This window comes from Pocillopora damicornis, chromosome 1 (assembly GCF_964200805.1).
Source record: "Pocillopora damicornis chromosome 1, jaPocDami1.2, whole genome shotgun sequence".
Lineage (NCBI taxonomy): Eukaryota > Metazoa > Cnidaria > Anthozoa > Scleractinia > Pocilloporidae > Pocillopora > Pocillopora damicornis.
The window spans coordinates 28,928,456-28,954,538 of record NC_142670.1 but is presented as its reverse complement, the minus strand read 5'-3'; the positions used below and the strand labels follow the sequence as shown (position 1 = coordinate 28,954,538).

The following is a 26,083-nucleotide window of genomic DNA, read 5'->3' as shown; positions in this document are numbered from 1 at the left end:
TGCAAAAAGCCTTGCTACAAATCTTGCCTATACATGTATGAACAGTCATTCACATATGGGCATCGAACCAGGACCCAAGGTTCTGGATGCTTTATAAAGGTTTAATGAGGGTGTCACAAATAATAATAGATTCAATATATGTTTTTTCAAGTTGTCGGCGAGTGCCAATAGTTAGAAACACAGTTTTTGCGTCATTGATCATTAAACGATTAGCAATAAACCAAGAACAAACATCAGCAGTGCAAATCTCAATCACAGAGACAGCGTTAATTTCAGAATGGATAGAGCAAGGTCAGAAGGAGAGGTAAATCTGGGTGTCGTCAGCATAACCATGGACATAAGGGAGATGCTTAGAAATAATGTTGAAGAGGTGGGAGACGTAGAGAGTGAACAAAATAGGCCTCACACAACTACCCTAGGGGACTCCACAGTTCAGATTAAAGTCATCAGAAGTCTTATCACTAACAAGTATACATTGTTTGCAACTGGACAGAAATACATCAAATGAAACTAAGATGTAGTAGTATGTTGCAAAGAGGGAAAGGGACTTAGAAGATGTAGCCTCTCAATTAAGGAATGTTAACCTTTAAATGAAATTAAATTTGTTGATATTATGAAGATTGTGATCAGTTTACATAAAACGAAACCAGAGTGAATTTTGCCAAATGATTTTCACTGATGTTAAATTAACTGCATGAAATTTACATCAAATGAAAACTCAGATGTTGTAGTATATTGCAACATTAAAAACGTGTACAAGTACATTTACAGCAAAGTTTACAGAAATGGCTTGGCTTCCTTTAATTGTGTTCATCACATGTCAACGTGACCTGTAACACAACTCGTAATCAAATCTAATGAAACTTATATTATATTTAAGGTTAGGTCTTAAATTGGAACTAAATTTGGTTTTCAGGATGCAAAATTAAAAGTGTGCACAAACAAGGTACATTTTTTCAGAAAAATAAAAACTGAACAAATTAAAATCTAAATAAAATCTTAAAAAACAAACAATTATAATAAAACAGTACCTATTTAGCTTTCACATACTACTTATAAGAACACCCTCTTTTCATCAGACAGTTAAGATAAACTAATTAAAACCTAAAGAAAGTCGATTCAAAGGGCATTTTGGGCAAGTTGAGCACTTGCTAACTCATCGATGGTCAATATCATAGGTTTGATCAATACTCCTTTTCTTCTGAAAATAAATATATTTCAACAACTTCATTTGTTGTTCAACTGAGTAACCACAATGGTATCTAAAATTTTCGGAGACAAATTTCAAGTTATCGATACGCGATGAAGCTGTATGTGAAAGTGTTCTTAGGATCGAGAAAATCGACATGCTTTACAGCCTTCTCAGTACAACAGGAGAATAACATTCGATCTAGCAACAGTTACAAGTCAGCGCACGAATTTTAAAGAAGTACCCATTGGGTTTCAGCAAACCCCTTGAGAAAAGGAGATTCTGTAATTTGAGTTCCTGCAAAGTTATAAAGTCTATCGACAAATTACTCGGATGCCACATCATTGCATCTAACTTACCATAAATTCGTGACTTTACCGCATTTCTCTAAAATAACAGCTTCTTCTGAAACGACACGGCCTAGCACCTGTGCGAATAGAAGCAACATTATAAATTGATGAAGGTTTCAACAAGAAGGGGAAGGTAGAGATCGATTTATGTGGAGAACGAAGGTGATTATTGATTACCGACCAAACGGCCAGCCGACCCCCAAATTGCGCTTTAAAATTTAATACAGATAGCAATTTCTTGGTTTAGAAAAACCTGGCTATGGAATCATCTGACTTTCTTCTCGAAGTCTCGTCAAGGTTCACTACAGGGATATAATTAACCTGAAAGCACTTCTGGGACTTTCCCCTGTCCCAGAAGCCTTATTAAGTAAAATTTAGAATGGACTGGACTTCTGAGCTGTGGATCATGTAGCTTTCTTGACATCAACATCGTCTGCCAGCATTAAAATTGTTACTGATGCAACGCATACATTACATTAAAATGTCTAAAAACATTAAAAATTCTCCATGAATTCCCATTTTATTCGGCCTGAAAGGAAGAGGTAGAACCTTCGGAGCGTTTGACCGATGTGTTCACGTCTTGTTCGCTTCTGATGGGCCTTGTTTTTGGGGAACATTAACTGGACAAGAAAAAGTGTCTGTTCATTGGGGGTGTTTTAATGAAGTTGACAGATGCGAATATAAGGGGATATTTCAGTCGGAAAAAAGTCCCTAGAATGGAGATATGGAGGTGCCTCCCCCCCCCCCCCCCCCGCAACCTCTCCCTTCGCCTGTATACGTACGACCAAATAGTGTGGACATCAGAAAGTTTGAGAAAATCACAAAGCTAACTGGTGTGAATTGACTGATTGGATTGTTTTTCGCGACACGATCTCATTTTGGAAATGTGAAATTGCACAGTAAATATTCTTACTTAAAAAAAATCTGGTTATTGATATGATTATAAAGCTTCCCTTTTTTTAATGTTTAACAATTTTTTTATCTATCTTTTGAAGAAGTATCAGAGGTCGGTACCGATCGTTCCACGCAACCAATTTGGTCACCGTCATTGCTGTTTTGTCCGTTCTCCTAGTAATCTGCTCTGTTGTGGGTTTTACCCACAGAAAGATCACAAAGTTAATAACTGAGAAAAGGAAATCCAGAAAATTGACAGTACAGAGCACCTCCACTGAGATGGCAACTGTGGAGGAAATGGAGTCGCCGAGACCAGAGTTACGGACCGAAACTATCCCATATGATGTTATATCGACATGGACTGATTCAAACGGGCTTTACATGAGCTTGAGACGCGAGGGAAACGATGGCGAACTTGAAGATGTCACGCAAGTTGCAAGAACTGACTATACTAACATAGACTATACTAACTCCAAGGGGTCAAAGGATTAACAGAATGTGGAAGTAGATACCTTTGTACGCTTATAGCAGATGAATATGCTGTGTTGTAAATACGATTAGCTACAGAATATGTTCTTGGATATATGTTGGTACAATTGATAATTAGTAATTAGAAACATATTGGACGAGGCTTAGAACGATCCGCCGCCTGGTTAGCTCAGTTGGTAGAGCGCCAGTCTGTTGTGCGGAAGGTCGAGGGTTCGGGCCCCAGACCGGACCAACACTCAGGGTCTTAAAATAACTGAGGAGAATGTGCTGCCTTTGTAATTGTACCAGCAAATGGTTAGACATTCAAGTCTTCTCGGATAAGGACTATAAACCGTAGGCCCCGTCTCCTGCATCTTCAGTGTTACATGGTCAGCAGGGGACGTTAAAGAACCCACACACTTGTCGAAAAGAGTAGGGGGCGTAGTTCCCGGTGTGGTGGTCTATCTGTTGTTTCATTGTACATTTCATGCATGGGCTGGGTGGGTGAGTGAGATCAAATATGGACTGATAGCGGCAGCCAGAGGCGCCTTTACAAGCTGACGTTCGATCTTACTCAATTAGAATTGTAAACCGCCTTGAGACAGTATGTGATATGTGCGGTATATAAATACACATTCATTCATTCACATTCATTCATCTAAAGTATATCGGATCTCCATCCTCCTGGGATGGTGTAAAAATATTTAGGACCGTGCCAACAATTGAATAGTGTGATTACAATGTAAATGTTTTAACACACGAATTAGTGTTGTAATTGATCACCTAAGTACTGAAGTACTAAAAAGATTCTATGTTAAGTTAGCTTAGATGGGAAGATTCCACAATGAAATCTTGGTTGCACGCTTTGCTTATTCTAGGGTTTTATGTGTTAATATATCAACCAAATAAAGAAATTATGATACATATTAGAAATTCAAATGTCTTTCATTCAACGTGAATTATTTGACCCCATTTTCCTGTGTCAGCTCTATCCAAAATTATCATCCAGTCTGTTGGTGGAACGGTCAATATGAGCGACTGAAAGAACTAGTTTTGTCGAGCTTTTAATCGATTATAGCAAATAGTTTTCCACGTAACATCCTGCTCACTATAATCGCCAAATTTTTTCAGTGCAATAGAATGCAAAATACGAACATGTAAACGACGCCTGAATTTGCAGTAAAACGATGAACCACATTCATTCCTTTTTTCTTTGAATGTCATTACATACGCTATCTGCAAGGGTTACCATCGAATTTAACAAACGCCCAATTTCATTCAAGTACGTAAATAAAGTGAATTTATAGACTGTTTTAAAATAGTCACCTTGGCACTCCTTGTGAAAAGGGCTTCATTTCTAAGCTTTCTCTGATTCAAATTACGAGAAACAAGTGGAAGAAAATGGCTGGAAAATGATAACCCCTATCACACTCCCAACCAAAATCATCCTCCTCTCTCAGGCCCGATTGTGCCTCAAGAAAGGTTAACCCAAAAATAATGATGAAATGGTCGCTTGACTTCAGGCTTATATTTCTGGACAGAATGTTGTATGGCTGTATTCTACATGCTGTTGACCTGTAAAATAACAGTTTCTTGAACTCTCGAGAAAGAAACCGAACAATATCACCTTTAAGGCATTGCCATACGTATATGCAGTGAAACAAAAAAGCAGGTGAACATTTAGTAGTAATAACTTGATTTGCTGCATGTATACTAATACGCCTCAGAATGTCTTCCGATTCGGAAGTTTGGTGCACTTTCTGCAAATACTTCAATCCAGCGTTTGAAAAGTTCTCCCGACCCGGAATTTTTTGTACATTTTCTGCAACTCCTTTACTCCTCGTTCTTTAGCAAACAAAATTAAGAAGAATTCGTGGAAGCTCTCTTCATGAGCAAAACGAACTCATAAATTGCATACTGACACCTTCAAAACAAAAATAACAAAAACAAAACAATTTTATACAAGAATAATTAAAGTTCTTGACTATCAATCTTACTGAAGTACCGTTCAGGAAGATTCCTCGCAAAAGCAAAACTATTCCACCATGAAATGAAACGGTTTGTAACTGATGAGTTAAAAATACGTGAAAATAGTGCATAACATATATTTACAATAAAAATACAGAAAATGGTTTGGTCGGAGGAGATAGCACAGTAAATCTTAGGCATAAATGATTGTGCACGGTGAGCGTAAAATGGCTGGAAGTTTTGGTCTTTCCGGGCTCGTTTGAAGCATCCTCTGATGAGCACATGCGCGGTCTGAAAAAACATCACGGTAATTATGTCAAAGTAAATCGTCTTTCTGAGCAACCCGGCATTAGAAGGAGTCTCCTACTAGTCATTCACACACTGACGTTAGTTCATTGCATTGAACTAATGCAATGTCGGCCTCCCATGCATTTAGAGGAGTGAAATCGTCGTTTTCAATCAGTGCCAACTCAGTGTATCTCGCTGAAGCATTTCTAAATAAAATAAGACCTTTGAAAAAGAAATATGTGACCATTGAACAGGGGTTATCTGCTTTTGAACAAATTTCAACAAGTTCGGTACCGATGTTTCCTAGAAAATTCAGAATCCGCATAAAGGTAACTCTCTCATTCATCAATAATATTTTTTGACGTTTGCTAAATGATCAAGATCCTTTCAATAACAGGATGTAACTATAATAATGATTCGTAAAAAACAGTCCTGGAGTGTGATTTAAACATAAAGTCTGAGAAGGATATAAGAAAAAAGTTTTATACACAATCTTTGGTGATCATTGTTCAAAGTGATATGAATACTGTCTTCATTTACTGCTATTTCCACTGCATGCGTAGCAGTTCCTCTTTTCAACATGCTAACTCTCTGTATTGTGAATCAACTGCGTTGTTAAGTAACTCCAAATTCTATACTGGTTCTCTGATAATACTGAAACTTCTTGGTGTGCACTTCTTCCAAAACGATTTGTTGTGATGCATTTAATCGAAGCGGTCTTCTTAAAAATTCAGACCTAGGCTAATTTCTGTGGCGTGCTGCATGGGGAAAACTGAGTAGGTCAGAGGAAAAAAAATTTAACAGAAATTCTTCAATTCATACGCCGCAAATTTTTAATACAACTTGTCCTTGGAAATCTGCTCGGCGATTTGACGACTAATGTATCCCTACATCTAGTGTGCTACACGCAATCTATATTCCACAAGTGAGATCAAGCATGGAAATATATGTTTGCATATAGAATCAATATTGACTTCAAATCTTCATGGTTAACAACTATAATTAACGACTATGGTACATGAATTACTAACAGGTATTCTATTAACAAATAACAAACTGCAATTCTCGGGCTATTCACGAAATTTTGTCTTATTAGTGTTTTAACCTAAGTCAGTGCTTTGAAATAAGTTATTCAACTGAATCACATTTAAGAGGAAAAACAGACTTCATCCCTGCCCAACCAGTGCTCTACTAAAATGTAAACGGAAATTTTGCCATTCTGAATAATTGACCAGAGTAAACAACACTGCCAGGCCATACTTTGCTGATTGTACAACTCGGAAAATATCGACTGTTATTATCCAGCTACACAGAATAACGCGCGAATAGAGTACAAATATCCTGCGATATTGTATGGTTATTTGAACGGTTAGTTATTTTGCACTGTAAAAACACCACCTTAACCGGTCGGCCGCGCGCGCTACGCTTCTCTATCCACTTTGCTTTTCCCGCCATATGAGATATGAGCAGAAAGACTTAGCAGAAAAAAGCAGTTGAAGAATAAATATCTTATTAGACGTTTTGGTGTGTAGTATCGCTGAGTATTTTCGAGAGTTGTGCCCGTAAGGCTCGTCCAAATACGGCACAACTCTTAAAAATACTCAGTGATACCACACACCAAAAGGTCTAACAAGATATCTATATGCAAACAAAAGTGGAACGCACTAACTACTTCGCGATGGGTGATCTAGGATTTACAATTCCAATTCTAACTTAATTTGTCTCTTGGAGGCATTTCTGAAGGAAGTTGAGTTTATTTTGGTGTGATAAGCATCAGGGACAAAGACAGTACTGATCATTACATACAAGTAGAAGTTACCCGAATGACGAAATTTTCAACTGCAAATCAATAATCTTGTCTAGTGAAATGTTGCAGTTTTATGCAAAATCAGAATACTTAAAAGAGTAGTCCCCCCTTCCCCTCCCTTAATTCTGGTTTCCTTCTCTTCCCCCTTTTTGTGTTTTTAACTATCCAACCTATGGGAGCATTTTGACCTATCTCACCAAGCCAAGGTCATATTTATATCAAAATATCTTTGAATAAAACAAGAACTCAATGCTAATATTCCTAAAGCCTTTTAAATGAAAGTGAGCGGCTATTACGAGGCAGAAAATTTCTGAAAGAAAGGATGTTGCTTTCGATCTGATTTTAACAGTGAAGGTTTTTGGATCTTGCAAGTGATACTTTATGGGACCATTTTTCCTACTATCTTAACGCTCCATCAAAAACGACATCAGCCATACAGTCGCGATGTAAAATTACCGTCTATCATAGATGAGTAGATATCGCTGGACCGCCAGAATTTCTCCTATTTGCTATGTTGCATTTTTAGCCAAAACACTTTACCAAGCTAGTGTATGAATGACATAACTAACATACCGAAGTGTGACTGTCAAAACGACAGAAGGGACTGAAAAAGACTTCGGAACCTTAAAGTTCATAGGTTAAACTGTCAAGTTGAAAGGAAAACCCAAAAGTTGTTGAATGACCAAAAGTTGGGAAAAAAACGGTCCCCTTGAGCTGGCCTTAAGCTGTTTGGACGGCAATCGATTAAAAAAAAGACTTAAATTTTCAGTCAGAATTTCACGAATGACTAGATGTTACCTTCGCCACCGCTGTTTGCTTTAGATCCCTATTGTTCCGAAGGGAGATTAGAAGCGCAAAAGAGAGGAGTGGGGGGGGGGGGGGGGGGTTGGTGGTAGAGTGAGTTGTGGTGGACTGGCAGTTAAATGCTTTAACGCCCATAGTATGTTCTTTTCCTTCCAGAATCTCAAGTGGACTCTTTCTAAAATAAGATTCCGCTGGGCACTAAAAATGAGTGGCATCCAACCGATTCACTCTTCATATCTCAAATCCATGGAACTCAAAATCATTCTGATCTTTTCTTAAGTGACAACATTAGATTAGTGACTTAACAGTCTCTTTGGGTCTCCAGATAACTTTGAAATGGTTCTTTATGAAACTTAAAACAAATGTACATTCTACGACGAAGACTCAATTAGATCACGGGCGTCCAAGCTCACGTCTCGAGGGAAAGCAAAAATCAATAGAGCTTACTCACATCTTGTGTGTCCGTTGTGGTTTCCGGCGTTCTCTTCCGTTTTGAGCTTGCTTTGCCATCACTGCAAGCAAGACGAAGGCAAAGCTGCACACTACGATTTCGACCTACGCTTACATGAATTAATCGTTTGCTTTTTCGAGACGCGAGCTTGGGAAGCCTGTGATTAAATGCACTGTGTTCTTCCTAATAAATGTGAGTGACAAGTCCAACTGTTTATAAATTTATTATGAAACATTAACAGTCAATACTGCCTGCAGATTAACTCTTGTATTCTTCGCTCCCCAAAAAATAAAAAATACTGCTATACAAATGACGCTGAGAGGAGGCTACAATATTACAAGTGATTGGAGCAGCATGTAGTGAACATAAAACTCGCACTAAAAATTGTGTAAATTCTTGTGAAAGTCTACCCTTCCATAGTTTGCATCAGCTAATATTCAGAAATACCAAAACGCCGTTCAGTTTAGCTCAATCTCAAAGACCGAAAATTAATTACATCTAAACCCCGTAGGATTCACTATTTATAAAATACACATAAAAATTGGTCTAATCAACTTTCACAAAAAAACTACAACGAACGTCTTTCCAAAAGGAACGACAAAGCAAATCATATACCGCAATGACGCCAGACATGTGTTTAAATAATTTTGGAAAATTGTACTCGTCGTGAGGACAAATATTCCCCATCGAAGTCTCAAGACCAATGTCACTGTCAAATCCTAAAATAAACTACTGATACACAGATTTCTACGAGAAAATACTTATTGAACGTTTCTTTTCTTGGCACATTAGGATTTTCATACAAAAATATTTAAAGCTCTCTTCTAATTGAGGACATTTTGCAAGTGTATTACTCGAAAAATATCTCTTAGTTATCTAAAACTAATGCGCTAATTAGCGAAGTTTTGCTTTTTTTGGTCTATTTTTGCGGCCGATTTCTTTTGTTTCCTTGTCCTCTAAAGTGAAACAAAAACACATATCGTTAATGTTACTTCGAATTCTCATTACTATATGTGTCATATTTAGTACGAAACAACGATTACCGGTAGCTCTCGGTTAAGTACACCATCATTCGTTGTCTTTCGCGGATTGACACTGACAACACATATACATTTTGCAAATGTCAAAATCTCTCCAATTTCATAACAATGTCTTCTTTCTTTCCAAGTGTGATCCACCTTTCACCGCTTGGTTTCACACAAAGTAGAGGACTCCTGTGAAATTCTCTATCTTTTTCTCTTGCATGACAACAGGTCGAGGAAATCACTACAAGAAACAAACCATACAAGAAAATTAAAAAAAAAATAGCCTAATATCGATTCGATATCTAAATTTTCCACGATAAAGTAGACCCGTCAAGGCACTGGCTGCCAGATAAAAGTAGAGTTTGTAAAGATAATACACCAGCGCAACCAGAAATGCTGTTTACAGCATTACTTTGAAACATCAAAATAGAGCTATGTGAGACGTACGTTACACCATAATAATGATTGTCTTCTTATTTAACTGTAATAACTGTTAAACTCATTCGAATACAACCACGTTCACTACTTTATGGTAAATGTCCCGACCCAATAAACGTGTGTACATCAAATGGTGAAGCAGATGACTGAGATTTCAAGATATGTATGTACATGTGGATGTTGCCTACATTTGGAAGTGATATGATTGTGAAAGAGTGACCTTTTCAATACCTGGCATAAATCTCAAATCTCGAGTTAGTGGATTGGAACCCGAAATGTTTAATTGTAAGCGGCGCTGTCACTGTCGCTCACTTGTCTCATAAGGTTTAGTATCAACGTAATTCAATTAATTAAACTGACCTCTTTCTCTTTTGATTGTTTTCTGTTTCTGGCAGATGTACTTGGATGATTTTTATATCCAACTTTCGCAAGCCTACGGCGATGCAGAGACTGCGTGGACAAACACCAAGACAGGTAGGCTGTTCTTTAATCTCTAATGTAGTCAAATGTTCACCGGATTCCACATTGATTAGTCGAAGAAAGCTACCATGACTCTCCTTCGAACAGATTACTAAATGTTTTTCCGTGATGAATTTACACTTGTCTATCTTGTGCTTTTCGATGAATCTGCGGTGAAGTTCCCCTGAAACTACGTACAAAACCTGCACAAGACAATCGCCCCATATTACACAGTAGTCCTCTTTGGGAGAAAAAAATATGCCCTCTATTGTCGAGTAACTTGTCAACACAATTTCCCAGCATGAAGGGGAATTTGAAAGCCGTAACAAATACCGAGTTTCACCGGAATCTGGCAAACTTGTAATGTAGGTTGTCGAGAGCATTTCGTATTTAGTGGAAACTGCCCAGACCCTAGTATATATCCTGAACGTATTTCCGTATGTAATAGTGCTCAAAAGGTCGCCTGATGCAGACAGCACAGTTACTTTCCCTCGTCCACAACACGCCACTTGTTCTTTCGATATGGAAATTACTCTCAGGATTTCTTGTAGGTTGTTCCAGTGATGTTTACATTCCGTAAGTTCAACATTCCACAGCTCGACTCGACATTGCCTCCTTCGTATCAAAACAACAACACCATCTTTTACAGGCACAAACGAATTCATAAGGAGTTGCTTTTCTCTCTTGATTGTCATGCTTGAACATTCCCACACGGCCACCTGTGCTTTTCCCATTTGACATCCTTCAATGTCAGTCTCCCACGTGACTGCGTACATAATTTCTCCGTTAATGGAAAATATTATCTCTCTCTCCCAGTACACTGCTCTAGGCTCAAAGGCAAATTTACTAAGTTCCCCTAGATTTATTAAACTCACGAAGTGAAGATTCGGACTACTCATCAATGCATACTCTCCGCTGAGCTGTACAAGTGATCCCATCTCCCAAAATGAATTTATTTTCCTCATTGCCTCACTGAAAATGCTTGGTGTATCTCCGTCGAGGAAACCTATCGTGCTGCGATAACCATTACCACCACAAGAATCAATGGGGTAACCATACTCAAGGTCACAACCTAGCTTAATGGCGTCACGATGATCAATGTCTTCCCCAGAGGGAACACTAAAGTAACGCTTCCCAGAACTACAATCGGCAAGGTAGAAAGCTACAAGCATTCGATTTTCGTGACAAAATTTCATAAATCCACATGAAAACCACGTCCACATCGATAACTCAGCAAATTCATTCTCTAAATCTATCAGACAAATTAAGCCCGTCGTATGGGAAATGGCAAGTAGGTTTTCATCGGTAGAACACTGAAAAGAAACGATATCTTCAGCTCTGGCGATGCGAGAAATTTCCTCTCCCGTGTCCACTTTCCACAAGACCAGGCATTTAGAATTGTCAATACAGTTTGAAAGCACTCTTTTCTTCTCTCCAATAAATTTACACACAGAGAATCTACAATCACTTTTGTTGAAGAGCTGTGTCTGTTCCCCATCAATGGTATAAACATAAGTAAACTTTCCAGGCAGCACGAATTCTCCATTAGGATGAAAAACAACTGACTGATAAAATGAAAAGGAATGTTTGGTTTCAGAATAATAAGAGTCAGAAACATTTGAAGGTATTTCGCAATATCCTCCTCGACTGTACGTCTTCTTCACTAAAACAGGCTTTGTCCATTCTCGTATACCTGTCTTTAAGGACCAAAGCTGAATGGTTGCATCAGAACATTCACACACCATATAGCCCTTGTCTGGCGAAATATCAAAACAAGCTACTTCAGATGAACAGTGAAATCGGGCTTCAACAACTGACTCCTGTTGATTCTGAGAACTGCACCTCATGTATGATATTTCAGGATATTTCTCGCTTAAGAGTTTATTGGCCTCAGGAGAGAGTACTGATCCCCCTTCGTTCAACGCAGTTTGTAAGAAGACATGCGGAAATTCCCTCAACAACTGACTGTTCTTCCGCAGTATGAACAGCAAAGTTTCCAAGAGAGCCCTCGTTTCTACATTTAACGAGCTATAGCTCTCGTCCTTTTGAACACAAGCAATATCCTCCGTCGCCACAGTACTATTCACACACAGCTTCGCAAAGACAAGCTCTTGATTTATCACATACTTCCTCACAACGTCCTCCATGCCATCTCTTCTTGTATCCTCGTCGACCTCCAACATGTGTCGTACACCATGTTGTAGAGCATACAGTGTCTTGTCATTAAACTGCGCGTCACACAGAGATTTCGCAACTCGTCTTTGCACCAGAATGTCAAATTCAGCAGCACAAAGTTCTGCAAGTATACGATGGCCTTCTTTTTCGTCAACGATGAAGTCGTGCGCCCCGTAACAACATTCATCTGTTAACCAATCTTTAATGGACTTGTGAAAAATGTGAAGACGGTCACCTCGAACGGGAAGAAGTGATGAAACACTGTTTATAGCTTTCAAAAGTTTCCGTTTATGAGCCATTGCGGTAGTACTTGAAAGCAATAGCCGAGAAGCGAAGTTGATAGGCAAGGGTTCTCTTGATGCGGCAAGAGCAGAAAGAAAATTCAAAAAAGAATCTTCCTTGATGCCGAGCTCAGTCAGGAGCTCACTCTCCAACCTTTTGAAATAGCGATGGTAGACTGCAGAAATTCCTAACGGTAAGCTGCCCTTTTCGTCTCCTTGTGTAAGAACTAATGGATTCTCTTCAATGTATAAAAGAAGAAAGTGAGCATACAACATGAGCCCTTCCGACTTTTCAACTAGATATTCCACAATTTCATTCGTGTTTTCTACTTCTGGTATGCATTCTAATTTCTTTCCAATGAAGCGCTTGATGTCATTTTGATTTTGCTCATCCTCAGCTTCCAGCTGAAACGGTTGCAAATGTCTTAATGTTTTTGCAATGTTCCTCTCTGGTCGGCTCGTGACAAGAAATCGAATCCACATTGGAAGCTTGCAAAAGTGACTGACAATGACCTCTAGTAACTCATTCCGATCGTGATAGTCACTTTCATCCAGGCCATCTATAACTATTAGCAAGTTTCTTCCAGGGTCTTCTACGCTGCTGAGAGGCTCTTTAAAGAGAAGAGCAAATAACTCCTCAACCCCCATATCGTTGAGATCCTTACCCGTATTTCTTGTCAACTGTTCCACGAGAGCTAGCTTAAACACTGGCAGAGCATGGCACATATGACAGGCCAAGGATTGAAGCATTAACTGAGGCTTCCGGTAACGTACGTTGTTATGTTGAATGAAGTGAGTTCCGCATAGACGGCCAGCCACTTGCATTTTCTTGCAAACAGCGGCAGAAATGACAGATTTCCCCATTCCTGCGTTTCCACATATAACCATCACCCGGTTTTGAGAGTTTCTGTCGTCTAACCAGTTTTCGACTTTGCTAAACACCCACCCACGGGTGTCTTCTTGAAAACGTTGGACGTGAAACTCGATGTCTCCTTTGAATTCAGACTGAACGAGGTTCCTCAGGACCTCATCTCCTTGGCTGCCTGAGTTTCTTCCTTTGTTCAATTCTCCAACGGCTAGCTTCACTTCTTGTAGACCTGTTTGCAAACTTTCAAAACGCTCGTCCTGGCTTCTAGCAGCGCCCTGAATGGTGCTTTGTATTTTCGTCTGAGTCTGATGCACTTCTCCTAGCAATGACTTGCTATCTTGAAGCGTTTTGTGATCTTCTAGTTGGGTATCTCGTACCTCTTTAATGCTACGCGGTGTTGCGCTGTGAGATCCACGCAGGTCCGCCAAATGAGATTTGAGTTCTTCTTCACTTTTAGCCCATTCAAGTAAAACGTCAAGATAATCTTCCGCGTCACACTTTTCTTCTTTCAATTTATCGATTTCTGTTTGATCGAGCCCAAGAGCAACAAGAACAGCGCTAATTTCTTTCCATAGTGAGGAGAAAGTGGGCATGTCAATGCCAGTGCTAGAAACGTGACCGTACAACTCATTGCGGAAGAACTTCACACGAGCGAGATTTGCTTCCAAAGAGTTATCACCTGGAGATGGCTTTGCATGCCACCCTGAGAGAGGAGGAGGAGATAGCCCGCAAATGTTGGTGAGAAGGAGAAATAGGAGAGTGATATCAAACGTCTTAGAGTCTGGTGCCGCTCCGCCAGGTGGGAATAGTTTGTCCCACTGAGCTGCACGCAGAACCCTTTTCCTAAGAAGAGCATTCAGGATGCAAGAGTGGGCGGTCAGTCCAGCAGACAGCTTTGCCGGTGGGTGATAGCCATCAAAGATGGTCCTCAATACTGTTGTTCCACCATCGATGAGAAGTCTGCTCAACTTGGATCCATTTGTCTTCTCTAGGGAGCTGGCTAAGGGCGACGGTGCGGAAGCTGACATGTTGTTCAAGAGTACTACGGACTAATCCTCAAAAGGTACCCGTGGGGCAAAAGAGATAATTCCACGTTCTTTGTGGACCATGAAAAAAAAAAAAAATAAAAGAATGATTAAACTGCTAAGGAATTTTTGGTCAATATCAGAAAGCTGCTAAAAAAATGTGCATGACATAATGATAATAAAACCAACAATTATAATACAATAGCATAAAAACGATGATACTCTTCATTCATAACCACCATCCGTGACATTTTGACATCGTTTTTCATCCCAAATTTATACAACCAAATAAATGTTCACAGCCCAACAGTCATGATATGTATTTGATTGCTACATCTAATACATTTCAGACAACCCTCTTTAATGGACTCTTTTCTACATATTTGAGCAAAGTATAAAGACACAGATTTTACATAGTACTTTCCCTGTGATTGGTTACCGAGAAGTTAAAAATCCTTCACCATTTAACCACTAAGGGTGACTGGCATCTAATTTCTCCGTACAGGATCACCCTTAAATCGAATGTGAAGGTCGTGAGAACAAAGGAGATGAGCACCAATTTCTGAAGCTACAGATTGGTAAACCAATTCTCCTTGTCAGCACCACTGGAAATATACAGAGAATTTGATACCATTACGGCAGGTTCTTTCTAAGTTGTTTCTCCACCAGCACAAAATTTTCCAAACATTAGCATAGATCTACATCTTAAGCCCTACATGTAGTTGTGATCATTTCCAATGGATTGATCAAAACCAACTAAAAGGCAACACCTAGAATTTATAATCCTTTTTCCTCAACTAGCATTTATTGAAATATAGTCTACATCAAAGCAATAACAAGTTTTTTTCATGATCAGACAAGGACTTATTCATGTTCCTGTTGTCCCAGGCATCTTTATCACTATCATCATCAACATCATCATCACTGAGAAAAGTCTCATGTCACATTACATGTACATTTGACATTACCTTTTGAGGACTTCACCTGGCACCCGATTACGAAAAAGTTATATATGACTGTTTGGAATTTCTAAAGAGTTAAAAAAACAAAATCATCTTAATTACCCTTCTAGAATTGATATAGATACATATAAAGAAGATAGTGAACCTATAAAGTACACTTGAGTATGATGGATATGAAATGATGATTCAGCTATTGGCTATCCATCATGTCCCAAAATGGTACATGGTAGATTGCAAGATGCAATTGAAATTACTTGCAATTAAGACTACATAAGGTTAACCTAACTGCGTTTGGCAGAAAGCTTCTTTATGCACCAGTATTTATGACTCTTGAATTCAGATGCATTTCATTTTAATAATAAAATTGTTTCTTATTAAATTTTAAGGCAGTTAGGAGAGAGTTCTGTTAATTGAATTAAGATGTGAGTTTTAAAACTGGCCTAAGCCATGCAGTACATCCTCCCCCTGCTTGGAATGCACTATGCCCAGAAAAGCAGGGATCACTACCTTGAAGAGTGACTCTGCATTTGGTAGGTTTAAAGGTAAAGTCTACATTCAAGCTAATTATATAGCCAGTCCAGCAAGAGCTTATCCAGGTTTCTATCGCATGAGGCAACTAGGAGTATTACCACTCCACCCTGGATGGAATGCCAGATTATGCAAGATAACCCCCCACCCACCTGCATTTCATTAGGCTTCCCTGAAAATTTACCTGTACCCATTTATACCCCTTGATGGAAAGAGGCCTGATGACAGTAAAGTGTTTTGCCCAAGAATACAACACAATGACCTTGCTAGGTTTCAAAGCCAGACCTCTCAGCCCGCAGTCTAGGACACTGAATGTAAGACTACCCACTCTCTTTATATGAGTCCTATTAATTATTGCAAGTACTTTGGTACTTTTACACTGTAAGTGACATCATGTTCCTATAAAACACTGAACAGAACTATAATTCATGCTTCTGACAACTATTCTGTTTTGTTGGGGGGGGGGGGGGTAACAAAATAGACCAAGATGCCTACTGGCAAGCTAACCCTTTAACCCCTAAGAGTGACCAACATCTAATTTCTCCTTACAATATCTCCCCTGAATCACACACTAAGGTCATGAGAATTAAGGAAATGATCAAAAACAACATAAGCTCTGATCTTTAAGCTAATTCTCCTTGTCAGCACCTCAGGAAATGTAGAGAGATCAGTATGGAGAATATGCATACTGATGTAAGGGTGTAAGGGGTCAAATGCAAACACTGCGACAAATCATTGAGAGGTCAACAATATCTGGACATCCAAGTACAATTCAATCACAGAACTCGAACAACAACAGCTCAGCATGTAGAAATACATATACATTGACTATTTTTGTAAACATCAACAATCACTCAGGTGAAACAAACATGCAGAGAATGGCTAAGAGTCATCAGCTTGAGGATGTGTCATGTGAAATGGCTGGTGTTGCACAAAGTCAAACTCAAAGGTGAAGTAACAAGCAAAGGGGAAGTATATAACAAGCAAAAGTCCTACACTGTCAATAGGCCATTTTACAGTTGTGTACTTAGTTGCCAAGCCTTTGATTTGGAGTGAGGCTGAAGGTGACCTTGTTGTGTTAGAGACTAGAATCTAGTTAGCATGATAACAAATTAATTTGCATTTCAAAAGCAGCAAGGTTTGTATCATAACAAGGTCACCCTCAGCCTCACTCCTGTTCAAAGGCTTGGCAACCAAGCACACAACTGTAAAATGGACTATTCAAAAAAGAAAACACTAGATCTTTTGGATTTCCTGAAACCAACTACAAATAATTACAACACGGTTGCAAAGCAACAAGGAGTCAACAAATCATTGGTGTTTAAGTGGGAAAAACACAAAAGCCTAAAAATAGATACAAAATTAATATTGACCAGGTTCCTCTCCCATTTGCAAATGAGCAATATAAAACCTATAACACATTGGGTGCTAAGCCAGTGAGGGTGCCACAACCATCACCTGGTTTAGATAAACAACAGGCTACTCTACAACTTTGTACTAGGGCTCATGGGGTACAAAAAGTGAAGCCAAGGGCATGTGGCCACTGAGGAGAAAGAAAAATATGACAGGAGGGTTGATATGTATTTCCAGTAAACTGCCTGGATGGATGAAGACATCAACATGCAGTGGGTCCAGGGCACACTTATTCCAGGAATTTAGAGTGACAAAGAAGAAAAAGTTCTATTTGTAGACAATGTCAGTTTCCAACAAAGTCAAACATTCCATGAAACATACAGAAATAATATCAACATTACAGTTTACATGATGCCTGAAAACCACACTGACAAAATCCAGCCCAGTGACACAGGATGTGGTTGCATGATGAAAGATAAAATTGGTGCAGCAATGGAAACGTGGCTGGAAGAGGAGAACAATCTTGATAAATGGCAGGATAGACTTTCAGCAAAGGATAGGAGGATCTTGATGACCCAATGAACTGGGGAGGCATGGAGTGAGCTAAGTAATGATGAGACCTTTTTCAAGACATTGTTTGAGAAAACTGGCTGTTTTCTAATAGCAGATGGCTCTGATGATGTAAAGATCTCACCCCAAGTTTTGAAAATTATTAGATTTAAATGGATCTGATAACTGGACTGGAAATTTAAGAAACTGGATGCCCTCATTTTGCTCTCTCAGTTTGCTTATAGGGTTGGGGACCAATTATAGTTACATGAAAAGAGAGAAGGAGAGCTGGCGCATTTTAAATTTGCTTGACTTTTGCTGAGTTTCAAGTTGTTTATCACCAGAACTGCTACCCCTTCCCCAATGTAACACTATTGCTTTGATTAATGCAGTTAAGGTTAGTTCCATCCACTGATTAATTAAAATGTTGTGCTTGCACATTGATTTCATCTGTTGGTAGTCTATGCAGTATAAAATGTTTGGAAACACCTTAAGTGCAAAAGGTTGATTTTGCAGAAGACACCCGACAAGTAAGAAAAAAATCAGTCTAAATCCCATAACACACATTCTCTTATGCAGGTTTTTACTGTACTGCACTATATGACAGCCTCATAGTGCTCTGCTTTACATGGTTAACTCGTACTTACAGTCAGATATGTTGCACAGCTATAGATGTATTGACAGTACACTATTGTGGTTTTGTAATGCTGCCGGTGTTCTGGCTAGGTTTTGTTACCTTTTTTTATCCCATGCAATGTACAGTATCACATTTAAATGAACTCTACATTTCTAAAAAATAAGAACCTGTATTAAGATTTTAGCCTAAATGGTTCTTTTAAGGGGGGTGCTTCACTGAGAAACTTTAGCATGACAGGTTCTTAAATTTTAATTTCTTACATTGTATACATGGGTTTTTTTGCTCTATTTAGAACAAAGACAGACTTCTTTTATTGTGAATGTACAAAGCAATGAGCTGTACCACTCACGCACACCTCAAGCAGTTAAATTGTGAACTCTGAGTCAAGCAGTATGAATATCAGTCAAATTTTCCTTACAGCAGTTACACGAACACAACATGTTTTGCTTTCTTTGAAAAATAATGGAAGTCAGTTGTTTACTGGAATACCTAAACATGCTTTTCAAAGGAGATGATTTGGATTTCATAGAAGACTATTTTACAGTTAATGACAAAATACTACAGCTAGTTCATTTACCAGAAACCGTCTAAAATTTAGCAAAATTACATCTTGATCTGAATCTTTGAAGCCTGGGACCTATGCAAATAAAAACAACCATTAGAAAAGACGGATCATGTGTACTATAGGTGGACTCGGTCGACATATCGGGCGACAGTCGACCGATATATCGGTCGACTATCGGTCGACAGTCGGTCGACTATCGGTCGACAATCGACCGACTATGTGTCAAGTGTCGGTCAAGTGTCGGTCAAGTATCGGTCGTGAATCGGTCAAGTATCGGTCGTGCATCGGTCAAGTATCGGTCGTGAATCGGTCAAGTATCGGTCAAGTGTCGGTCAAGTATCGGTCAAGTGTCGGTCAAGTATCGGTCAAGTGTCGGTCAAGTATCGGTCAAGTGTCGGTCATGTATCGGTCATGTATCGGTCATGTATCGGTCATGTATCGGTCAAGTATCGGTCGTGAATCGGTCAAGTATCGGTCAAGTATCGGTCATGTGTCGGTCAAGTATCGGTCATGCATCGGTCAAGTATCGGTCAAGTATCGGTCAAGTATCGGTCGTGAATCGGTCAAGTATCTGTCATGCATCGGTCAAGTATCGGTCGTGAATCGGTCAAGTATCGGTCAAGTGTCGGTCAATTATCGGTCAAGTGTCGGTCAAGTATTGGTCAAGTGTCGGTCAAGTATCGGTCAAGTGTCGGTCATGTATCGGTCATGTATCGGTCATGTATCGGTCATGTATCGGTCATGTATCGGTCATGTATCGGTCAAGTATCGGTCGTGAATCGGTCAAGTATCGGTCAAGTATCGGTCATGTATCGGTCAAGTATCGGTCATGTATCGGTCGAGTATCGATGGTTTAAGACTAAATCGGTCGACACATTTATCGGTCGACTGTCGGCCGATATATCGGTCGACTATCGACCGATAGTCGGTCGACAGTCGACCGATTGTCGGTCGATTGTCGGCCGATGGTCGACTGTCGCCCGATATGTCGACCGAGTCCACCTATAGAACACATGATCCGAAAAGACAAAGGTTAATGAAAAACAGCAAAGACTGAAATTAAAATTGATGAACATGAGAGCAGAAGTGAACATAGGACAGTCATAGTCTTGGTTATAGAACAAATAAGCATTCCAGAATATCAATTCAGGTTGACAGAAAATAACACATCCCTGGTTTAAGACGAACTCGGCAGTAGAATAGCTTGATTTGTTAACCAACATTTCAAAAACCGTGTGGCTTTTTTAATGGAGCTTGAAAGCAAGTAGTACTTGCTGCAGGTTTACACATTATTATTAACATAGTGACTAAATGCCTGGTAGCATGGTCTTAAATAGAGTAAATACCCTGCGGTCAGAAATTTTCATCAAATTTCCACAAAAATGTTCCTCCAAACTTATCTACAATATGAGATGTTTGTTTAGAAATATCAAGCACTTCCAAAAATCAATTTGTTTTTTAGGGGACAAATTCTCTGTGCTTGTGCATCCTATGACTTCGCTTAGTTGTCACCAAATAGAAATTCTACACCTCTGGTCAGATTGGTGGGCAGTTTGAAATTGTCACCAAAATGCCACTGGAAACTCCATAGAAACCTATTGTGTACATTGGATGTTTGTTTAAAAATGTCTTGCAATTCTAAGAATTGCATTGGTTTTTTCAGTAGTCAGGCTTAAATGTGCCAAACACGTTATAACGCTTAAGGAGGTTGTCCTTTTGCTAGAATGTTGTCTGTAGCATGACACTAAGGGACAGCTTCAAGTTCAGTAAATATGAAGGGAAACAAAGCAGAAAAACTCATTTAAGCCTATTGAGGAAATTCACTGTTTGTTTAAATATCCCAAGTTATTCTAAAATTACTTTGTTTTTCAGTGGACAAATTTTCCAAGCTTATTGAACCACAAAATTGCTAGGTTGTTGACACTCAAACATACTGCTAGAGAAAGATTTTTTTTGAGAAAGAACTGATAAAAGGGCAATATACAAGGTCAGCTCTTCAAAACCTTTCAATGGCATTTTGGTGAATATTTAAATTTTTAAAGCTAATGGTCTATTTTCACCTGGGCTCTTCGAAACAGTGTCAATAATAATGTCAAATGTAAACTGGAAGACCTATCAGAGTGCCTTCTGTTGTCATTGTTGATAAAAGAAGGACAAAATGATATTTGTATGATGAATATTCATGAAAGGAAAAACCCATTTTAATGTGATGGCCGCTCTTCAAAAGGTTTCCCTGCAATATTCAATTCCCACAACACTTACATTTAAAAATAATGTTCATGTTACAAATAAAAGCTTTCTGAATACATCGCCTACCATAAATTGCTAATATTGATATGCATCTTGCTTCAGCTATTGGTAAAGAGAGCTCAACGAAGCAGGAAAATATAGTGATGGGGGAAATTAAAATTTAAAGTTTCAGCAACATTATGCAATAGAAGCCACTATTGATAATTTTAGCTGGTTTTGTACAAATTTGTACAAATTACTCGGATTATGAAATAACAGCTTCTTCTGAAATTAAACGGCCTGACACCTGTGAGAATAGAGGCAACATCAGGTTTCAACAAGATCTAAAAGGAGAAGGTGAGAATCGATGAATGTGGAGAGCGGAAGTATTTAGTGATAAAAGACCAAACGGCTGACAGACCCCCAAACTACGCTTCTAAATTGACGATAGATAACAAGATCTTGGTCTAGACAAACCTGGCTATGGAATCAGCTGAATTTCTTCTCAAAATCTAACAAGGAATCACTTCTCACAGACGACAACATTCTTTTCCGACTTTCATAGTGGCGGTCGTAGCATGACGCTTGGTGAGAATAGCATGAAAACGAGGTCACAAAGTCGTCAAGAGTCCACTTCCCGTTCTCTTCGAGTAGCTTACGCAATGATTTTCCGAATGCGATTTTTCTCCCGGAAGATGATACTCCAGGTGCTTCAATGCTTGGACGAAAGACTGAAGAGCTGAAAAACTCACAACTACGATTGTGGCTGAAGTGCCGAGGTAGTTTAGGAAAAGGTCTAAAGACGAAAGTGTACGATTACATCAGAACTGGCAAAGATAAAAACATTGTCGACCTAGATCCAGACAAGATTTATAGTCGCATAAAAGAGCGATTAAGCACCTTTACTGATGTTAGCGAAGGAGATGGTGTTTCGGTTATCGAAGCTACCAATACCAACAGGGGTGGGACTAGTAGGTGCACTGGATCTGATGCAAGAAAACGAAAATTATTCACGTTTGCTTGTAATGAATGAGATACACTGATACACTGTTCAATTGGCTTTTCTTCTTTAAAAGCCATATAGTAAAAGTAGCATTTGAAAAGTAGTTTATCCGTAAAAGAGTAGATGGTAAGCCTTCTTCGACATTTTCAGCCCTTTTTTTTCTATTGTTTGACAATCGTTTTCTAATTAGCTTTCAAATTTAGCAACACACAATATAAAGTGCGAGTACAAGCCGAGAATACCGCGGGGAATGGGTCGAGTTCACAGTATGTATCGTTCAAGATGAACGAAAATAAGTCGCGTCAAAGAGATCTATGCAAATTTGTGCGTTATGATAGTGTCATAAGTTAAAAGAGAAACACTGAAAACGTAAAGAACTATGGATGAAAAACTTTGGGGGGGGGGGGGAGAGGGGGGCGGCTGTTTCAATGCCATTTGTCAGTTGCACAATATGCAAAATTTTCTGTGGGCAGTAGATTCACCGACGTAAGACGGCACTCTTTGTGGACACAGTGTAACCGAGTTTAGCAACATACGAGAAGCTTTTTTTTTTTAATTTATTTATTTATTTACCCATGACAGTCACTTACACTACCCCTACAATAAAACTTACTTACAAAAACAACTATATTACTTTAATTACAGCTATACTACTTACCGCACGGCTACAGAAAATAACTTACAGTACAGTTACTGTGACGCTTGCGACGAAAGAGGAAACTTCGAGGGGTGTCGCTATGCGGGTTTTCTAAGTGTCGCTGATGTGGAGACTATTTTACCGGTCGTAGTGAAACCACGAAAACCAAGATGACTATCAACGGTGTTTATTTAGATCACGATCACGATCACGATCGTAAACTGAAATTACAATAATATTATAACGAATGCATAAATCTAATTGAATTGGTGCGAAAGGCATGAAAGAAACGCTTTACGTGCTTATGTCGATAACGCAATTAAAATAACAACCAACGTGAATTAACATAAACAAATCATAAAAGGCTAAATTAAAACTACTCGAGATTCAAAGATCGGCTACATGATGACCATTTGCGGCTGATTAACAGCCCAAAGACTAAAATGTGGGCGTTACTGTGTGAGCGTCTAGTTATTTCAAAATACTCCTTTGATTTCAAGATAATTAGTTGTACTGTTGTACAACACAGTACATATGTGCGCTATCGCCCAAGGTGAAAAACTAAACAAAAACATATTGAAATAAAACTAACAAAATCACTTACATATCGGTCCCGCTTGTGCCAAAGGTTTGGAACGAAAGAACGAATTTATTGCTGTTCAAGGCGAAATCTTGCGAAACTCTGGCTTAAAGGGACGCTAATTTAGCTTTTATATGCGCGTGGTGACGCTAAAAGATCCGATTACAAACCAATAGGGAAAAGATAAACATTGTAACTACGATCGTAACTAGGCACACAAAGTAATTGACAATTGATCTAATAAAAAAAAAAAGGCTGTTCTTTTGTTCGATATCCTTAACATTTACATTTATAGCTACATTATTTACGTTTTTTGTTTTTTACAAATACGTACGTTACAGTGCAATACAATATTTAAAACAATACTGGTTGAAGAGCGACTAAACAAATAACTATATATACATACGAGAAGCTTGTCATCTTTGAACACACTATAATGCCCCAATCAAGAATGGACCTCTGCAGATTAGTGGTTGAGGTTCTTGCCCTCACGGAGGACTCACATATTCCCTTTGCCCCACGCTCGTGACAAGTGGTCTACATCTTTCACACGGTTCACAGTCAACAGCTGCTTTGGATATCGCAAAAAAATGGGACAAAAAATGCCGGGTTTACTAGACTTTATGGTTTCTAGAGCTTGTTTCTTTTCCCGTAGACAACGGCATAATGAATTTTTGCTCCATCGTCCAAATCCCTTTATTTTCTCTTAGTAACATTTACCTCTCCTAGTTGTTGCCTGAAACTGTAGTTGACATCACAAATTGAAATATATTTTTCAGATGTTCCAGTAATTTCCACCCCAGCAAAGAACAACCAACTAATTGCTGGTCACTCCGTCACACTTCAGTGTGGTCAGCCGCGACAGACCGTCCAGTAGTTCAGAGACAAAAGCAATGTACCCCTAAACGCACGTGGCCAAGAGCTAACCATTCGCAGTGTTTCCTCAAAGGATGAAGGTACCTATCATTGTCAGGTGGATCATGGACTGAAAGCGTCAATGAAAGTCCTGGTTGTTGGTAAGTCCATGAAGGTTAATCGGTCTGGAGCGTCATTTAATATTTAAGCGAGGTTTCTAAAATAGTTTGGCGACATACTTTTCCTTTCTAACATGTTACTTTTTTTCCATTGAGTGAACCTTGTATAGTCAAAGAGGAAGGATCTTTTTCAGCGTGAAAGGACTTTCTTTGCTATAGAGATTTACGGTTATTATCTTAGATGGCAACTCAAAGTTCCTTTCTGGCTTATCGCTTCTTTCATCACTCCGCTATTACCATTATGCTTTAAAAGGTCATCAATAACAAACAAAACGAATTGTACACCGCGAAATCGAGACGCAAACAAACAAACAATAAAAGGAAAAAATAGGTAACGAGGAAGCTTAAAAAAATCTAAAGAGATTATTAACACTAACTTCTCCTACAATGGCACTGAATGGCTCCCATACATGTGCACATTAAGCTGACAAGAGCGCTTTGCCGGTGTCCCAAAGAATGCAAACATTTTTCAAGAATTTGGCCCACGCAGTAAAATGCACATTACCTGTCCATCAGATTGACCGCCAAAGTATTACAAGAAGGAGAATATGTTGTAAGGAGAAATTAGATGCTGATCACTCCAAGGGGTCAAAGGATTAACAGAGTGCGGAAGTAGAAACCTTTATACACTTATAGCAGATGAATATGCTGTGTTGTAAATACGATTTGTTATAAATATGCTCTTGGATTTATGTTGGTACAATTGACGATAATTAGAAACATGTTGGACGAGACTAAGAACGATCTATCGCGAGAATTGTCAAAGCTGCGGTGTCATTTTATCTTCCGAAGCCAATGAAAGCTGAGACGAATAAGACAGAACGGGTTGTTATGCATATCTGAAAACCCCTCATCCCGGGGTGGTGTAAAAAATTTTAGGACCGTGCCAACAATTAAATAGTGTTATTACAATGTAAATGCTTTAACACACGAAATAGCGTTGTAATTGATCGATGAAGTACTGTCGCAATCAGGCTAAAAAGATTAGACGCTAGGTCAGCTTAGATGGGAAATTTCCACGATGAAATCTAGTTTGTAAACTTTACTTGTACTTTGAGTTAACTTAGATGGGAAGATTCTGCGATGAAACCTTAGCTGTACACTTTGCTTAATCCGAGGTTTTCGGATCAATATCAGTATCTGGGCAACTGCCCACCTACCCCTCCCCTAACCCAACATTAACCCTAAATTGTTATCAATTGACTGTTGTTGAGCTAGGGGAGGGGTAGGTGGGCAGTTGCCCAGATACTGATAGTGATCCGGGTTTTCTGTGTTAATATATCAATCGAATAAAGAAATTACAATACATATTGGAAATTCAAATTAATTTCATTCAATGCGAACAATTTCAAATCAATTTTGCCTCATTTTCCTTTGTCGGATCTATCCAAAATCATTCCGTCTCTAAACGGTCAATGTTAGGGACTGAATGAACTGGTTCTAATTGAAATTTTAATTGAGCATAGCAAATAATTTTGCACGTAATATCCTGCTTACCGCAATCGCCAAATAATTT

At 38.9% G+C, this 26,083-nt stretch overlaps 3 protein-coding genes and 1 pseudogene across 4 annotated transcripts in view; 1 reads left to right on the top strand and 3 right to left on the bottom strand.

The window, feature by feature from the left end:
• Positions 1 to 15,520, bottom strand: part of LOC149053161 (uncharacterized) — a 43,322-nt gene extending 27,802 nt beyond the window's left edge. Inside the window, exon 1 of the mRNA XM_089188593.1 lies at positions 15,459 to 15,520. The gene's annotated coding sequence lies outside the window, so the exon portion shown is untranslated. The remainder of the gene's footprint in view (positions 1 to 15,458) is intronic.
• Positions 1 to 18,065, top strand: part of LOC149053160 (uncharacterized) — a 39,268-nt pseudogene extending 21,203 nt beyond the window's left edge.
• LOC113667807 (uncharacterized) overlaps positions 1 to 26,083 on the bottom strand; it is a 97,645-nt gene that overhangs the window by 49,083 nt on the left and 22,479 nt on the right. The gene's annotated exons all lie outside the window — the stretch shown is intronic.
• LOC149053159 (uncharacterized) overlaps positions 8,424 to 26,083 on the bottom strand; it is a 32,036-nt gene continuing 14,376 nt past the window's right edge. Inside the window, exons 1-3 of one of the 2 annotated variants that reach the window (XM_089188602.1) lie at positions 15,459 to 15,520; positions 10,043 to 14,561; positions 8,424 to 9,485 (exon numbers count right to left, since the gene is read on the bottom strand). In XM_089188602.1, the coding sequence (XP_089044728.1) occupies positions 9,446 to 9,485; positions 10,043 to 14,493 (4,491 nt within the window). In that variant the 5' untranslated portion in view covers positions 14,494 to 14,561; positions 15,459 to 15,520 and the 3' untranslated portion in view covers positions 8,424 to 9,445. Of the gene's footprint in view, positions 9,486 to 10,042; positions 14,562 to 15,458; positions 15,521 to 26,083 lie in introns of those variants that run through there. The other variant, XM_089188607.1, reaches the window with a different exon arrangement.